Source organism: Marmota flaviventris, chromosome 3, assembly GCF_047511675.1.
Source record: "Marmota flaviventris isolate mMarFla1 chromosome 3, mMarFla1.hap1, whole genome shotgun sequence".
Lineage (NCBI taxonomy): Eukaryota > Metazoa > Chordata > Mammalia > Rodentia > Sciuridae > Marmota > Marmota flaviventris.
Window position 1 is genome coordinate 10,089,324 of NC_092500.1, and position 18,421 is coordinate 10,107,744.

The 18,421-nt window shown below is 52.1% G+C and overlaps 1 protein-coding gene across 9 annotated transcripts in view; it reads left to right on the forward strand.

Annotated features, from left to right (window-relative positions):
* Positions 1–8,023: 8,023 nt before the first annotated feature.
* Pla2g6 (phospholipase A2 group VI) overlaps positions 8,024–18,421 on the forward strand; it is a 49,258-nt gene continuing 38,860 nt past the window's right edge. For 3 of the 9 annotated variants that reach the window (XM_071609479.1, XM_027932963.2, XM_071609486.1), the window contains exons 1-2: positions 8,076–8,180; positions 17,120–17,502. In XM_071609479.1, the coding sequence (XP_071465580.1) occupies positions 17,204–17,502 (299 nt within the window). In that variant the 5' untranslated portion in view covers positions 8,076–8,180; positions 17,120–17,203. The other 6 variants (XM_071609482.1, XM_071609481.1, XM_071609480.1 and 3 more) reach the window with 6 other exon arrangements.

The following is an 18,421-nucleotide window of genomic DNA, read 5'->3' on the forward strand; positions in this document are numbered from 1 at the left end:
AGCCTTTACTCGACCTCAAGCCCTCTCACTCTCTGCCACTTCCCTCCCCAGGCCTCCCGCCTGTCATCCAGGATTTCCCACCATTCTCCACTTTTGAGGCTTCGGGCACCTCCCCAGACCAGGGCACCTCCTGGAGGGCTCAGAGGGCAGTTGGGTGCTGTTGTGTGACCAGTGCACTCCTCCTGCTGGCTCTGCCCATGCGCAGCCATCGCAGGAGTCGTCAGAGCTGCTGGTCCCAAGCTGAGCCAGTGGTAGCTCCTGATTCCTGGCCAGAGCTGCTGCTCAGGGGCGGGCGCACCACCCACCTTGGCTCTGTTCGCCCTCCCACGGGGACCCAGGGGAGAAGGTCAGTGTCTCTCCAGCCTAGTGCTGTGGGTTGTAGGGGCTGTGTCCTTCCTTCCTGGGCAGAAGAATTGTCGCGATGAGCAAAAGGTGTGACTTACGCAGTCGAGGGGAGAAACAAAGAATGTCCACGTACTTCTGCCTCCTTCAATGCTTTATTCACTCAGATCCCCATACAGCTTCACTCTATAGGTTCTTAATCAAGAAAACAAAGTCCTACTGCTGGGCACTGCAACAGACATGATCAATTCACAGCAAAAAATTCTAGGTTAATTCCAAGCACTGCAAACACACTTACTCATGACAGGCTCATGACAGACACTCCCTCCGAGTGATAAGTTCAAGTGCCAGATCTAAAGTCTCAAGACTTGGGCTCTAAGTCCAGCAGGTGCCCACTCACTCAGCCCACGGAGATGAGGTCAGGAGCCAAGGCAGGCTTCTCCTGGGGTGGAGCTGACACCAGTTGGTGGAGGAGGCGGTCGTCGGGAGAAGTCGCGGCTCTCACCAGGGTCAAGAGGTGGCTGTAGGTTTTGACAGTGGTGAGGACAACACAGAGGACCAGGAAGGTGAGAAGAGCTGGGGTGTCAGCCCAGGCTCTCAGGTGAGGGCACCCGTGTCAGCGCTGTCTGCTCACTTGCTCCATCATTTATGCTAAATTTTGGGGTTTCTGACCCCGCTTTCGATCCCTATCAGCTACTACTGGATTTCTCAGTGACGTCATTTGTCCTGAGGTTAAAGCCTCTGGTCTGGTGGTCCCCTCCCTGATCTTCTTGCTTCTCACTCTTCTTATGGGGCCAGGGCAACATGCCAGAGGGTTCACTCTGAGCTTGTCAGGGTGGGGAGAAGTGACGTGCTTGTGCCGAGGGCCACATTGGGGGGCTCCGTGGGTGTCCCTGGGGAGACCGCAGGTGTCAAACTGGAGCTTTAACATGGAGCTGCTTAGGCTCAGGCCCAAGGCCATCCCCACAAGAAGCCAGAGAAAGGAGAAGGAGTGACTGTGCAGAAAGACAAGCCGTGGAAGGCCCACCGAGGGATCACCCTGATGTCTCCACCACTGGCTGGCCCCTCCTTGTACTCTGGCAGATTCTCTGGTTATTTTCCAGTGGTGTACTCACTCGCCCACACTGATGTTGAGTTGGGTTTCTCTCACCATCAAGAGAGTCTGACTCATTCTGATCTTTCTTCTTGCTCCCGTAGAACCCTGGCCCTCTCAACTCGGGCCCCTGCCAGAACTCCCTGAAATGCATTCGCATCGTCGTGTTGAGCTCATTTGAACACACTGGAGAGACTTTATGCTGAAGGTTGATGGGGAAGATGAGTTGAGTTGACTAAGCGTGAGGGCTTTCTGTTTTCACAGACAAAACAGAACCTCTCACCTTGTCAATCAAGGTAGAAGTCACGTGGGATTTCATAGATTTCAGTTCTTCCCTCCCTCCTTTGGCCATAGGGAAGGCTGCATTTCCCACTTTCTTTGAAGTTGGGTATGACCATGTGGCTTGCTCTAGCCATTGAAAAGCAGAAGCATCATGTCACTTCTGAGAAGTAGCTTTAAGAATCAGTACCTGATCCCCCACAGTCCCTCACTCCTGCCACAGAGGTCATGGAAGCTCATGTTGAGAGTTGCCCCTTAGCCTCTCCACAAACAGAGACCCCTATCCCTCCTCACACTGGACACACAGAGTGAACAAAGACATCATGCTGAGCCAAGATTGAGGGGCTGTTTGTTACTGCAGCATGCCCTTGCCTCTCCTACTTCCTATAGGCTGGAATGTAATCCACTGAAATTTTATAATTTTGACTACATTTTCATGAATGTTGTCTAAGCCTGTTTGGACCACCGTAACAAAACACCTTAGATGGGTAATCTGCAAACAGCCATTTGTTGCTTACGGTTCGGGAAGCCACCGTAACAAAACACCTTAGATGGGTAATCTGCAAACAGCCATTTGTTGCTTACGGTTCGGGAAGCTCATCAGTTCTGTCCAAGATTGAGGCATCAGCAGATTTGGCATCTGGTGAGGGCTCACTCTCTGCTTCAGAGACAGTGGCTTGGTTTCCAAGTCCACTTACACAGTGGAAGGGGGTTGCAGAAGGGGGCAAACAGGCTCCCTCAAGCCTCTTTTATTTATTATTATTATTATTTTTGTGTGGTCCTGAGGATTACCCAGGGCCTTGTGCATGCTAAGTAAGTACTCTACTATTGAGCTAAAATTTGTCTTTTGTTTTTAAATTTTGAAATAGACTGAGTTGCTTGGATTGGCCTCTAACTTGTAATCCTCCTGCCTCAACCTCCTGAGCACCCGGGATTGCAGGTGTGCACAGCACACCTGGCTTCAAGCCTCATCTAATCACATTCTTTTTGGGGGGTACCAGGGATTGAACACAGGGGCACTCAACTGCTGAGCCACATCCCCAGCCCTATTTTGTATTTTATTTAGAGTCAGGGTCTCACTGAGTTGCTTAGTGCCTCGCTATTGCTGAGGCTGGCTTTCAACTCACGATCCTCCTGCCTCAGCCTCCCAAGCCATTGGAATTACAGGTGTGGGCTGCCACCTGGGCCTCACTGACTCACACATGCCTATGTTCAATCTGTTCATGTTCCCCAAACAATCCCCATGATCTCATGATGGTGACCTTTCCCCAGAGGAAAGGGGTCCTCCTACCTAGGATGTTCTTACTCTCCTAATCCAGCAAACTCCTATTCGACCTTTGAAACCCAATTTCAGAACAGGGCTTGGTAAAAAAAAAAAGCATATATATATATATATATATATATATATATATATACACACACACACACACACACACACACCACACACATATATATGTGTATAATACATGTGTATATATGGTATATATATAATATTTTTATAACTTTATTTTTCTTATTTACTTTTATATGGTGCTGAGGATCGAACCCATGGCCTTGCACGTGTGAGGCGAGCACTCTACCACTGAGCCACAACCCCAGCCCCATTATATATATATATAACATTTTATACACACACACACACACACATAGTGTAAAGGGCCAGATAGAAATATTTCAGGTTTTTCAGTCCATACGATTTCTGTCCTAGCACTGAATCTGCGGTTGTAGGAAGTGCAGGTGGAAGCAGAAGATGGTGGGCTCCCTCCTGCTCCACAGTCAGCTCTCAAAGCTCCCACAGAGGAGAGCTAATGCCTCCAGCGATGGCGACTTCTCACACCACCCTGCTGTGATGATCCAATGGAGGGGGGTCACTCCATTGTCTCTCATCTAGATTTCTGCCACAGTCTCCGCTGGCCTCCTGGCTGGCCTTCTCACTGCCTTAGCCTCCAAGTCCACTCTCAGGGAAGGACCGCATCTGTTAAAATGTAAGTCTGAGCCCATCGCTCAAGGCTCCCTGTTGCTCTGAGAGGGAAAGTCCACAATGTCCTACAGGCCTGACACTCCCCACGCCTTATATTTCTTTGACCTCATTACCTACTATGCTCCTGTATTAGCTTTCTGTCGCTGTGACCAAATACCTGAGAGAAACAACTTAAAGAGGAAAGATTTGTTTTGGCTCCAGGTTTCATAGGTGTCGATTCAGGTCACCCGGCTGTGTTGATTCTGGAGTTTGGTCATCTGTGATGAGGCAGAACACCCTGGTAGGGAGTAGGTGGTGTCACAAAGCTGCTTACCTGTGGAGGCCAGGAATGGGGCAGGGAGGAGGGACAGGCGGACTGAGAAAGAGAGAGGGAGAGGGAAAGGAGCAAGGGCTGTCTTTAACCATCTACTGTTTCTACCCCCTCCAATAGTCCATTCACTGTGAATACATCAAGTAATCCATTGATGATCCAAACACTTCCCCAAAGCCCCACTCTGGACACTGCTGCACTGAGGGCCAAGCCTTCCACACCCAAACCTTTGGGGGACATTCTAGATCCAAACCATGACAGTTCCTTGGGAACTGTCACAACAAGCTCCTCTGCTTTTCTTGAAACAAGCGAGGCCAACTCCTACCCCAGGGCCTTTGTACTTGCATTCTGGAGCATACTTCTCCAGATTATCCACCTGGCTCACTCCCCTCAGCTCCATCAGCTCTTTATTTAAGTATCTCCTTTCTCAGTGGGGCCTTTCCTGGCCATTCCATTGAAAACTGCAGGGACCGGGGTGTCTCCGTTGTTCAGCACTTGCCTAGCATGCACAAGCCCCTGAGATCCATCCCCCAAATCAAAACAATCAAAACCCCCAAAGATCAAAAATTACAACTCTCCATTCTGCTCTTACTCAGTAGCATTTACCATTCCCTAGCACACTATGTATTTCCCCCAACTTTTTAATTGTACAAATTTGCAGATGATGGAAGGACTGGGGCCGTGACACTCGAACACACAATCCCGGAATCCACCTTGTGGCATTTAATTAAATTAATTAATTTATTTTTGGCGAGATACCGGGGATTGAACCCAGGGGCACTCAACCACTGAGCCGCACCCCCAGCCCTATTCTGTATTTTATTTAGAGACAGGGGCTCACTGAGTTGCTTAGTACCTCACAGTTCCTGAGGCTGGTTTTGAACTCGCGATTCTCCTGTTTGCAGCCTCCCAAACTGCTGGGATTACAGGCGTGTGTCACCATGCTGGGCTCCACCTTGAGGCATTTTAAAAGAAAGATGCTTACTTCTCTGACTTCTGGATGCCTCAGCCAAAGACTTTAGCAAAACACACTCCAGATTTCACTGTTCTTGTTTATTGTTCCTCTTTCCCTGCTGGGCTGTGAGCGAGCACCTGAGGGCAAGGGTTTGTGATTTTATTCACTGCAGTTTTGTCTGCACCAGGAACTTGGCCTGACTTGTGGTGAGTACAGAAAAGACAAGACAGGTTCTGACTCCGGTTCTGCCTCTCACTGACATGCTCTTCTGGGGACCGTTTCCTCTCACAGAACCTCGGTGTCTCCATCTAAAAAGTGGAGATAATGTTATTACTTCTCAGGGGTTTTGTGAGGATCAAAAGGGTAAGAGGTGTAAGCCTGCACTGTTAGCATGTTAGTTACTTCCTTGAGGGAGTGGGCTTGGTCTAGTCTGAGCCTCTGGACTCCCAGAGGGCAGAGACCTTGCTCTCTGATGTCTGCAGGGCCTGGCGCAGCCCGTCAGGAGATCGCGGACTTGCACTGCTGACATCTCCAATGCAAAGCCCAGCAGAAATTCAACAGAGCACACATCCTTGGATTTACCTGCTCTTCCCTTGACATTGTCTGCTCATTCGATGCTACCTAGTAATCCCCTATACTCCATCTCTTGATTTCCCACTCATCTATCAGTTTCCACCAGAAAAAACTGGGGAAGGGACACTTAACTACATCAGGCACTGAGATTTTTTTTTTTTCAAATTTGTCTTTGTTTCCAAAGAAACAAAGACTTCCTGACCTACACTTCCTTGGTCTGCTCTGCATTTCAGATTCAGCTGTGTGTCTGTGTTGCCAGACTTGCCTCTCAGGCCACTCTGAACACAGGGTGGGTGTTTGCTGAAGAATGGGACTCATCCTGTTAACCCTATGGATTTTCTTGGGTCAGACTGCATGGTCGTGGGTGCGTAGTCCTGGCCTTTTGTAAGCTCGCTCATTACCATCACCCTAACTTCACTTGTTTGGGGTGTGGAGGGCAACATATTTTCACCAAGAATTCATCTCTTTCTTTCAGATCCAAGCTGAAACTCTTCTTCCCATCTGCAAAATGGGGGAAAGAGTTACTACAACCCATAGAAGACGAAGATGAAGTCACTTTATAACTGATAAAGCTCTATACAAATATTAGTTACTATAATTAGCTTTATTAACTTGCATAGAATCTTACCTAAGCCTGTGGAACCACTTGCATTCACTATCTGAGTCTGGGCACTTATCTTCGGATGGAAGAGGAGAACACCAGCAGCTACACTGCTCACATGGACAGAGGTAGTCTGGCATATGGTGGGCAAAAGGTGCGACTTATGCAGTCCAGGGGGAGAAATAAAGAATGTCCACACACTTTTGCTCCAGTCATTCAAATCACTCAATACAATTTCACTCTATAGGTTCTTAATCAAGAAAATGACAATCCTTAATGCTGGGCACTTCACTAGACATAACCAATCCACAGCAAACAATTCTAGATAATTCTAAGCACTGCAAACACATTTACTCATGACAGGCTCATGACAGACATTCCCTCTGCGTGCTAAGCTCAAGTGTCAGATCTAAAGTCTCAAGCCTTGAGCTCTAAGTCCAGCAGGCGCCCACTCACTCAGACCGTGGTGATCAGATCAGGAGCCAAGGCAGGCTTCTCCTGGGGTGCAGCTGATGGCTAGTTGAGGAGAGAGTCTTAGGGAGAAGTTGTGACTCTCATCAGGGTACCAGGGTCAAGATGTGGGTGTAGAGTTTGAGAGTGGTGAGGAAAAAGCAGAGAATCAGGCCAATGACAAAAAGTGCTGGGATGTCTGTCCAGGTCCTCGTCAGGCTCTCAGCGTGAGGGCACCAGTGTCGGCTGGCTGAATGTCTGTTCATTTGCTCCAATTATTTATACCACATTTTGGGGCTTTTGACCCCACTTTTAATCCTTCTCAGTTGCCACTGGGTCTCTCAGTGACATTATTTACCTTCGGGTTAAAACATCTGGTCTGGTGGTCCCCATCCTGATCTTTTCGCCTTTCCCTCTTATTGGGTGAGGACAGCCTGCCAGTGCTTCACTCTGAGTTTGCCAGGTGGGGAGAAGTTAGTGCCTGAGCGCCACACTGGAGGGCTCCGTGGGTGTGCCTGGTGAGACTGCAGGTTTCAAACTGGAGTTTTAGAATGGAGTTGCTTAGGCTCAGGCTGGTTGGGGAATCATCAGGTAAAGAAAAAGCCCAACCAAGTCTGGTGGGCTGGACCCAGAAAGCCTGCTTAGTCAGATGCACACAACCTCATCATTGGCATTGTTAATCCTAACAACTGCCATCATTGAAGTCCCACTACGCGCAGGCAGAAGGGCTAAGTTCTTTCTGGTCACAACACACACCGCGGTGGGGTATTCCTGCACCCACCTCTCAGGTTCACTGAGATCATCTGTCCAAGTAATAAGATCTGCGTGGAGTAGGGTTGTCAGACAACAAATAAGATTATAGCACTACACTGTACTTACACCGCATTATCGTTATCTACACTAAAAATTCATTTATGGGTTACCTGAAATTCAAATTTAATTGGAGGTCCCCTATTTTATTATTTGCTACATCTGGCAATCCTAGTTTGGGAGTACCCGGCAAAAATCAAAGCAGGTTCCTCCCTGTCACGCCCTGTGCCTTCGCTGGCTTGACTGTGACCTGTATGAGCAGTCACCAGCAGTAAGTCCACAGGGCTCCCCGGATGTTTCAGGGGGCGCAGGGAGGAAAGGGACAGGGCGGCTGCCCCTCTTCAACATGTCTTTCAACTAGCCCTCCCAGGGACCTTCCGCCCGGCACAGACATGGCCGCGCCCCGCAGCGGACAATTGGCTCCTGCGGAGAGCACGTCCTCCCTCGGCTACCAGAGCCCCTTCTATTGGGCAGTTATTCAAGATGGCGGAGCCCCGCCCCCGCCCGTCCTCGTGCGCGGGGCTCGCAGGGCGGGGGCGGAACTTCAGCGGCGACCCGGGGCCTGGGCTCTGATGATTGGCGGAGAGCCGAGGTCGGGCCGTCACGTGGTGCGGCGCGCGTTTGTTTGCGGAAGTAGGAGGCGGCAGAGTGCTGAGTAAGCCGAGGTGAGTGACGGCGCAGCGGGGCGGGGCGGGGCCCCGGGGCCTCCCCTAATCTCCGCACCCCGGGCTCCGATGTCTCCATCCGGACCCTGCTTTGGACCATCCTGGTGTCTCCGATTCTGAGGCACGTCCTCCACTGATCTTTGTGCGACCGTCTGAGTGTCTCTGGTTTCTGTCCTTTGATCCCCCCGACGTCCCCAACTCCCATCCCATGGCCGCTCTTGGCTCATTTCCAACTGTTCTCTTTTAGGGACCCGGCCTCGTCCCTGGACCCCTCTTCAGTGTCCCAGTCACCTTCTTGTGCTTCCCTCAGTACCCTAACTTCCAGAATCTTCCCCTCCCAACCCTCTCAGCCTCCGTCTTCCACCCTGGGACCCTTGGGTGGTCCTCAGCTTCCTTCCGGTGCCCTCGAAGTGCTCCTGGTTCTCTCCCACTGTCTTTGTCTCCTGCATTGTTTCTTTTGTGTTTTCTTCTTTTTCAATTTCTAATTCCCTCTCCCCGCTTTTTCTGTCTCATGTGCCTCTAGATTTCCTCTGCTCCCTGCTTGCCCACAACCTAATCTCCAATCCCGTGTCCACCTCCAGCTCCCACAGATGACCTGGAAGCTGGTGACAGGGAGCTTGTGAACTGGGTGACCATGTGACTGGTCAGGGTGTGGTTTGGGACAGGGAGGGCACAGGGCTTTGGGATCTGTGCCCATTTTCTTAATGGGCTACCCACATGACCCCAAACAAATACCATCCCTTCCTCTGAGCTTCTGGGTCTTCCCCTCACCTGCCCTTTTACCAGCCCAACAGGATGTTAGGCAGGTTTGGTTTGGCAACACTGAAACTCCACCCTTGGGCTGAGTGCAGTGTTTTTGTTATTGTCTGTGCCTTAAAATGTTCCTGAAGTTTGGAGGCTATTTTCTGTTCAAGTCTCAGTTTTCTCATCTGTGGCAAGGGACTGTAGTTCCATGTGAAGCTGCCATATGGTTCAATATTTGAGAAAATGTAGAAGGCACAGCATTGTAACCTGTGTGGCCATTGCTGTTGTATCAAAGGCAGGACAGAATAGAACAGGAATGGAAAGAGGTGAAATGATAAGAGAAAGATGAGTGCATGTCTTTCCTTTGTCATTTGGCAGTGTTTATTGAATCAGGCTTTTTATATATCTTTACCATTTCATTTATTCATTGAACAAATACTAATTTGACTCCAGTGTTTTAGGATATGCTCCATGTAGCCAGTGTTATTCCCATTTAGCAGGTAGAGGAAAAGAGGGTGAAGGAGTTGCCTGAGGTCATACCAATTAGGTTGGAGCTGGGATCTGAATACAGTGTGCATGATCCCCAGTTCTCAATGGTTTGACTTGATTTTTTTGTACTGAATGATGATACAAAGGCAATAATGCTTTCAGTAGAAGCCATACTTTGAATTTTGAATTTGAGTATTTTCTTGGGCTAGGGACATGTGGCTTTGTCCTCTCAATGCTGAACAGTGGTGGTGAACTGTATCCAGTCAGCTAGTGGATCACGAGGGGAAATGGTGGGCGCTTCCCAGTGTGCTGTGTTGCTAAGTTATGATGTCTGATGACATCATACCAGGGATTGAACTCAGGATGCTTGACCACTGAGCCACATTCCTAGCCTATTTATTTATCTATTTTAGGGGCGGTACTGGGGATTGAACTCGGGGCACTCAGCCTCTGAGCCACATTTCCAGCCCTATTTTTTTTTAAACATTTTGTTTTGAGACAGGGTCTCACTAAGTTGCTTAGGGCCTTGCTAAATTGCTGAGTCTGGTTTTGAACTTGTGATCCTCCTGCCTTAGCTTCCCAAGCTGCTGGGATTACAGGCATGTGCCACAATGCCTGGCTCCTAAAAATGCATTTTTAAAAAAATATTTGTTTTAATTGTCAGTGGACCTTTATTTTATTTATATGTGATGATGAGAATCGAGCCCAGTGCCTCACACATACTAGGCAAGCGCTCTACCACTGGTTCACAACCTCAACCCCTAAAATGCATTTTTGATTTGTGATATTTTCAAGTTATGATGGGCTTATTGAAGCAAAACCCCATAAAAAATCAGGGAGCACCTGTACTGTCCAGTGGGGCACCAGAGCCTGTGTACACAGACTGTCCTGCTGTGTACGGGTTGCTCCTGTTGTCTCGGTGTATGGGAGGTTTTCTCTCCCTTGGATGGTTACTTATATATTAAATGACTTTACTTTTCACTCAACAGAATGACATCACCAAAAAATGGATAAAGGGGGAATTTAAAACTGTGTGCACACATGTGTGCTCACCTGCTCTGGGCATGTGTGCAGGGCAGTGGGTGGGGGAGGGCCATGGTGAAGGGAGTGTTCCCAGCTTCACTGTATCTTAAGTGCCACTTCTCTTTTTTGTCGCCTCATTTTCAAGTGATCTCATCCAGTCTCATAGCTTCAAAAGTACCATCTGTACTGTAATAGCCCTGCAGTTTTTATTTTTTTACTTCTTTGCAGGGCTGAGGATGCAACCTAGTGTGTGCATGCAAATCTTTGCCTCTGAACTGCATCCCCAGCCCGACATTCCTCTCCTAGTCTGGGGAGATCATTTCTCTGGATGATAGACTCACAGTTCTTGATGCTCACTCGCCATCTCAAACTTAGGCATTTCACAGTTGAAGTATTCAGAGTCGAACTGTATTCATCCCCCCCCCCCCCCCCCGCCCCATTCTGGAGCAAAACCTTCCCTCCAGTTCTCTTTCCCGCCTTTGGAATTGGCAGCATTACTCTTTCAGTTGCCAGATCAAAGCTGTGAGATTATCCTTGGGGTCTCTCTTTTTTGCTACCCCATATCCAGCCAGAGTAATCTGTTAAAATGTCACTCATTTTCTCCAAACTCTGCTGTGACTTCACTCCCTACACAGGCCTAGTCCCTGTTCTTCCCGTTTGTTTCCTTGCTGTTCCTGGAACTCACCAGGCGTGCTGCAGCCCCAGGCCCTTTGCACTTCTGCCTAGAAGAAAGCTCTTCACCTGGTTCCCATATGACTTTGTCCTCTCATCTTCCAGGAATTTATCCAAGGTCAAGTTCTTAGTGAGGGCTCCCCTGGACACCATATCTAAAATTTCAGTCTCCACCTCAACCTTTCCTTTCTAATTTCTCAGGTTTATTTTTCTCCTCAGCACCTAATTAGCGTGCGCGCACACACACACACACACACACACACACACACACACCTTATTTGTCTTCTTTATTATTTGCAGGCCTCTTTGAAATATAAATTCCAGTAGGGCGGGGATCTTCTCTTCTCTGTTCATTATTGTTCCCTCAGTAGGTAGAACAGTGTCTGCCATAGCAGGTCCTCATAAATATTTGTGGAGTGAATCACAAAATGGGCCACCTGCACCAACTTCAGGGGCTCTCAGATTTTTCCTGTGTCACTCTCTCCGGGTCTCCTGCAGTCCTCTGGACAGTTGGCTCTAGCTGTGCTCTGGCCAAGCAGAGTGAATGAGAGAGACACCTTTTCCCCTTTATTTATTTGTTTGTTTATTGGTACTGGGGATTGAACCCACGGTGCTTTTTGAACCCAGCCCTTTTTATTTTTATTTAAATACAGGCCCTCACTAAGTTGCTGGGGATGGCTTTGAACTTGTGATCCTCCTGCCTCAGCCTCCCCAGCCACTGGGATTACAGGCTGTGCCACCATGCCCAGCACCTTTTCCCTTTTCAAGGGGCACTTTAACCTGGCTCCTGTGATCGCGTTTTAGGTGAGGACCTTGGCTTTGGGAGTCCTGGAGGCAAAATCAAGCCTCATCCAGCATTTCCGGCCAGCTTCTTCCTGCAGGTGGTTTGGGCACTAAGTGCTGCTGCTCTGGATTCCAGCAAATTGGGTTCAGATCCTGGCAGTTACCTGGTCTGCTTGAGCCTCAGTGCCTCGTGAGACACGGGGAGACCTGCCTTCTCTTGGGGTGTGCTGAGGATTAAGATGGTGATTCATCTCATGAGGTGTCTGGCGCTCAGTAGATGAAGGTGGCAGTGCTGCTGGGGTGGAAGGTGACAGGACTGAGCCCTTTCCCTTCCTCACTCACTTAGCAAAGAGGTTGGAGCTGGAGCTAGGGTGAAGGGCTGGAGGGACCTTTTGGTGGGTGCAGCCTTGGAGGTGCAGGGGTGGTGGCAGGTAGATGTGACCTTTGACCTCAGCTAGCCTTCCCTGTGAACTGCACACCTGCCCTGTGATGGGCCTTTTGCCTCCTGCAGTTCAGGACCCAGCCGCAGGCAGAATCCCCACTTCCTGTCTCTGGGCTGCTTTCCTGTGGACACTGCAGCTTCCAGGTTTCTTCGTGAGCTCAGAGTCCACTAAGAGATGTGGGATCCCTTTGCTCTCCATAAAATGTGGCCACCTGTTAGAGGATGGGGTCCTGTGGGTGGGGACGTGCTCCTGTGTGGGTGGTCAGGTGTGAGAGCTGCCGGAAGGAAGCCCGGGGGTGACTGCAAGCTGGTGCTCTGATCAGACCTTGTGTCCTCCATTGGCTTTGTCATGACGGGGTGGCAGGAGGTGTTGGTGGTTCGGGGGGTGTCACTGTCCTGCTGCCAGGACCAACCAGCAGTTGTTCCAATCATGGGACATCCTGCTGTAAGTGGCCAGGACTCTGGTGGCCTGATTTTCACCTTAGGCAGTTCTGTATGCTCCTAGAACCCCCACGTGGCCTGTCTTGTGAGGCCTGCTCCTGGCCGGGTGCCTCTGGGCTCCTGTCACCTCCTGGGCAGCTGTCCCACTCTTGCGGAAGCCTGGGGCCTGGAGAGTTTCCCTGCTTGGAGTAGGAATGAGCTCAGCTGTAGGCACCCTGACCAGCGTCTGTGAAGCTGAACTTTCCAGACCAGGGCTCAGAGAGGGACCCGCCTGGCACTGGGTGCCCCTCCTAAAGCTCAGAGGTGCTGAAGGAGGGTTCTCTGGGTGGGGGGCTGAGCTCCTCTCAGTGAAGAGCCGGCAGTGCTGTGGGCTGAGGGGTGGTCTCCATTATCCCCTCCGAGGACCTCCTGGGTGCCCAGCTGGTGGGCTTGCCAGGTTCTTTAGGTTTCAGCCATTCGTTCTTGTGACAGTCATTAGACCCCCACTCTGAGGCACAAATCAAGAAGCCCACAGGTGCACCGTCATTGTCCCTTGGTAAGTGCCCCCTGGGCTGTGTGCTGTGACTGGGCTGCTGAGGGGAAGCTGGGAGGGCTCCTGAGCGAGCCTTGAAGGACAAGAAGGGATCCTTCCCTTTATGTCATTCTGTGGCACTTCTGGGGATTTTGAACCCAGGGCCTCGCTGAGGTGCCCAGGCTGGTCCCAAACCTGTGATCCTCCTGCCTCAGCGCCCGAGTCCCCAGAGTCCGGGTGTGCACCGCTGCGCCTGGCTTTTGTCAGTGTTTCCTTTTGGGTGGGAGTCGGCATGTCCCACTCTAGTTGCTCTTTGGACACTGACCGCTCGAGGCCTCTCTGTCCTCTTCTCTCAGGGGGAAGCCAGAGAGCCTCGGCCTCTGCAGATGCCGTTAGTTTTCCCTGAACAAACCGGGCGGGTGCGCTGGGCCTGGGACAAGGGACTGGTGAGCAGAGCAGGAGAAAGGCCACTAATATCTGGCCTCAACCCGGGGAGACAGACTGGCCCCTGGGAAGAGCCTGGAGTGGCCGTCACTGCCATCACTGGTCCTGGGTTTTGTTTTTCTGCTGGGCGCGTCCCAGGAGCGCGTCGCGGGACGCGCATCGTGGTGGGCCAGTGGTGCGCAGGGAGCCAGCCCAGGTGGGCGGCAGGAGGGACCGTTGTTATGGGTTAAAGCAGATGTTTACACCCGGGAAGATGAAGGGTGGAGGCTGGAGAAGCGGGAGGAAGTGAGGAGGAGGCTGTGCAGGGTCAGGCTGCAGTACAGGCCCCAGGTCCCCGTGGCTACCCGCTCCCCCGCCCCGCCTCCTGCCCCCTGCAGCTGGGCGGGGAGGAGCCTGGCCCTGGGCTCTGAGTGGGGGACAGAGGAAGAGGACAGGAACAGGGAGGCACGTGCCTGCCTTCCCCCCACTGGCCCCCCTCCTGGCCAGGACGGTGCCAGGATGTGGCCGGTGGTTTCCATTTCCTTTCTCCACCTAGTGATGGCGATGGCTGCCGCTTCTGTGCACAGTGGCCAGTGTCCTGGACCCTTCCCTCCACTGCGTCACTTCATCCTCACGCCAACCCCAGGAGGCTGGGTGGGAGCCAGGCCATCCTTTTTGTGGCCGCACTGCCGTCAGCCTGTGGGGGCGCCCCGCCAGCCCTGGCGCTGGGGCCTGGGCTGGGACACCGAGGCAGGGCCTCCTCTGGGCTGGGGGTCGTTTCTGAGGCAGCTGGAGCCCGCTGGTCAGCTTCTGCCTTGGCCCCAGTGGCCCTGGCTGCCAGTGCTCCTGATGCCCTCCCCTCCTGGGGGTCCCCCGCGTGCCTGGGCCTGCTGCCGGGACGCCTGTCTGCCCTGTTCTAAGCCACCCTGACCCCACTGGCCCCCCGGAGCTCAGCCCACTCCTGCTTTCTTTAGAAACGTATAATCATTCGCATGCCATCGGGAAAACCCGGGAAAGCAGGAGGCCTCCGTAAGCCCAGCGCCGTCCTCTGTGTTGGTATTCTGGTGTTTTCTGTCTTGGTATTATTTTCTTCTCAGTTAAATTCTGATCTGACAAACTTGCTGTGAGCTAGGGGTGAGCTAGGGGTGAGAAGAGCCCCAGCAGGGGCTCCAGTCCTCTGTCCTCTGCCACTAGCTGTGTGACCTCAGGCCCATCACTTAACCTTTCTGTGGCTGAATCCCATGTGAAATGAGGATGCAGATGTAACTGTTCGGTCGGGTGGTCCTGCGGGGGAAATGGGGAGAATGCGGAGGGGACGGTGCCGAGCACAGGGAGGGGCTGGGTCGTGTGGGGGGGGTGACTGGTTTGAAGCTTGTCGTCTGGCGGGGACACTTAGGACACACTGGGGCAGAGGAGTGGAGAGTTTTTTGACTTTTGTGGTGGTGGAGATGGGACCCAGGGCCTCCCACGTGCTGAGCATGTGCCGTCACTGAGCTGTACCCCCAGCCCTGAGGTGACTTTAAAACGAGGGGCAGCATCGAGCAAGGAGGAGACCTGGCAGCTGGAGAGGCGTGCGCAGAGCGATTCAAGAGCGTGTGAGAGCTGAGCTTGGACTTGAACAGCAGCAGGCCTTTCCACACAGCAAAGGAGAGGGTGGACCCTGTGCAGATGGCCCCAGCCAGGCAGGCGGCCGGGGAGTGCTCGGGGCTTTACTCTCCCAAATGCACAAGGTTTGGAGTGGACAGGGTGTGAGGCCCGGAGCTGCGGCTGGAGAGCCTGGGGGGGGGGGCCACGGGCGGCAGAGGCTACCAGCCCCCTGTGGCTCATGGGAGCAGCACAGGCAGCGGTGTGGACTCGTGTCACCAAGTTTCTCCTGAGTGGCCACACTTTGTAGTCACAGCTTTTAGTGGCCACGTGGTACTGCCTGAGTGAATGGAGCCACGTTCACCATTGTACATGGGTGTCGAGGCATGGCGATGTGCGTGCCGGGACCCATTTTGGTTATATTTTGGGTGGGGGGTTCCTGGGACCAATTCCTATGTCTTCCCTGGCTGTGGAGAGGGACACAATCTCTCCAGCTTCTCTGTCCTTAAAGCCCCCAAGTATGGGAGACAGAAGGAAACGTGGCAGGTCTGAGTGTTCTCACATTCTCCTGCAGTCCTCACACTGTGAGGGAGGTGAGGCTTGTCCCCATTTGAAAGGAGAAAACTGAGGCTGCCTTCCCACACTGCACCCTGCTACTAATCCTAGAGGGAAAGACATTGCAAAGCTTCGGTGTTTTCAGAGTCCTGCATTCAGGGTGCCCTGAGCCTTAGTTTCCTTATCTGTAAAAAGGTAGCTAGTGTTCATTGAATATTTGCTATCTGCTGTGTGCTATTGCTAGGCGCTGTTATTAAGGTTTCTGTGAGACAGATGAGGAAACTGAGACAGAGGTTAAGTAACCTACCTAAGGTCATGGAGCTAAGTGGTAAGTCCAGAACTTGAACTCAGCCAGGTTCTAGACCTGCACTGTGTTTTTTAGTGTATCTGCCTTGTATGGTTTTGTAATAAATAAATGAAGCAATCACATAAAGTATTTAACTCAGGAATTACTGCACAGTAAGTGGTCGGTAAACATCTCTAATGCAATTACAGTAGTCTTCCCTTATTCAACAGGGGATTCATTCCAAGAACCCCAGTAGATGCCTGAAACCAAGGATAATACTAAAAACTATATATCCAGCATTTCAGGGCTTCTCTTTGGCATTTCCAAATCTCCAGTATTACTACTCATGTACCTTAAGGCCATCATTAAGCAATACAGGATCACTTGAACACAAGCAGTGCAGTACAGTGGCCACTGATCTGGCAACTGAGATGGCTACTAAGTGACTTACTGGGTGGGTAATGTATATGCTGGACAAAGCAATGAATTGACCCTCTGGTTGGGACCTAGCTGGATGGCATGAAATTTCATCTTGCTACTGACAACAGCATGCAAGTTATAACTTAGAAATAATTTAATTCTGGAATTTTCCACATGATATGTTTGGACTACAGTCACTGAAACTGGGGAAATTGAAAACTCGAACAAGGGGCTCATTTCTGGCCCCCTTCCCCAGAGCTCTTTGGGAAGCCAGTGCCAGCAGGAAGCGAAGGAATGCGATGCATGCTCGCATGCCCATGGCCCCTTCCCCCAAGGCAGAGTGGTGAGGCCTGATTCCCTGTGGTGTCTATTGGGGAAGGGATCTGAGTTTGCTTCTGGAATTGAAATGCTGAGCTCTTTGCCAAAAAATTGTTTCTATAATTTGTGGAGTGAGAAGCCCTTGCTCGCTCAGGGCCTTCCTGCCGACAGCATGTGCTCCCACCTGCTGTCCCATTTGACCACCGATGAGGAAATCGAGTCTGTCAGGGACACTGGGTCAGGGAGCGGGAGGTTAAGGTCTCTGTGCATCTGGGTCTCCAGCTGGGCCCTGGGGGCTGCAGGGCTTCCTGTTAGACCTCTGACTTCCTGCTCAGTGCTGTTTCTTTCTCTCTCCCCCCTCCTTTTCAGGTCCCTGCAGGCCCAGACTCAAGGGACAGCCTGGTGGGGGCCACAGGTGCCTGTGCAGGATCCAGCTACGTTGGTGAGGTGGGCATGGGAGACGGAGCCCAGCTGACTGGAGACCCTGTTCTCTTCCAGACTGAGGGGGCAGGCGGCAGGGCCTCCCCACCTGCCCCACAGAAGATGCAGTTCTTCGGCCGCTTGGTCAATACCCTCACTAGCGTCACCAACCTGTTCTCTAACCCATTCCGGGTGAAGGAGGTGGCAGTGGCGGACTACGCCTCAAGTAACCGGGTTCGGGAAGAAGGGCAGCTGGTCCTTTTCCAGAACACTCCCAGTCGCACCTGGGACTGCATCCTGGTCAACCCAAGGAACTCGCATAGTGGCTTCCGGTGGGTGATGATGGGCAGGGCCACCCACCCACACCTCTCCTTTCTTGGTGCTCTGCATGCGGGGAAGCCACTTATTTGGGTCTCCAGCTGAGGGAGCAGAGGGGAAGGGGATACTGGATCTGGGGAGGAGGGAGGCTTCCCTCTTTGCACACTCTGGGCACTGGGAGGAAGCCTGGGCATTTCCTGTCCGCAGGCCTGACCCCTGCCGATCAAGGGAAGGGGTGGGGTGGGAGAGGCAGGTGAGGTCCATCAGCGTGACCTTTACCCCTGGGCCTTTATAGGCATGACCATCCTTGTAGGGGCTGGCCAGGATTTGATCAGGAGCCTGTAAGGGATGTCCAGAGATGTCCCTTCTCAGGCATGTTGGGACGACCCCCCAGCTGGGAGGGCAGGACAGGAAGTCAGCCCAAGGCTGAGGTCATGGGGCCAGCTGGGGGACCAGCTGCAGGGATGGCATAAGCCAGGCCTCTGACTGCAGGGGTCATTGTGGAGGTGGGCTCGTGCTGATATCTCCTTTCTGCCTGTTTGTCCCTCTGACTGTCCGCACCCATCCCTTCGGCACGCACTGAGTACCTGCGGAGTCTGGGCTGAGGCCAGGCCCCACGGAACGGGGGGTGACAAACGTGTCTTTAGGGAATGTGCAGAGCAGGGCCTCCTGGCACAGGCACCAGGACACCCTCGGGAGCCAGGCACTTCCTGTCGGGTTGAGCCTAGGGAGTGGGGGGAAGGAAGTGACTACTTCCTGGTGGGCCGGCTAGAGCCCCCGAGCTGCTCTGGAAGGACCGGGGGAGTTTGTCCTGCACACAGGCGGTTCTAGACCTGGGAGGTGCACGGGGCCGAGCCGCAGGCAGGGCCCTTGTCTGACTCCCAGGCTCTGGTGAGAAGTGAGGCCCAGGGACATCTGGGTCCATTCTGGTTG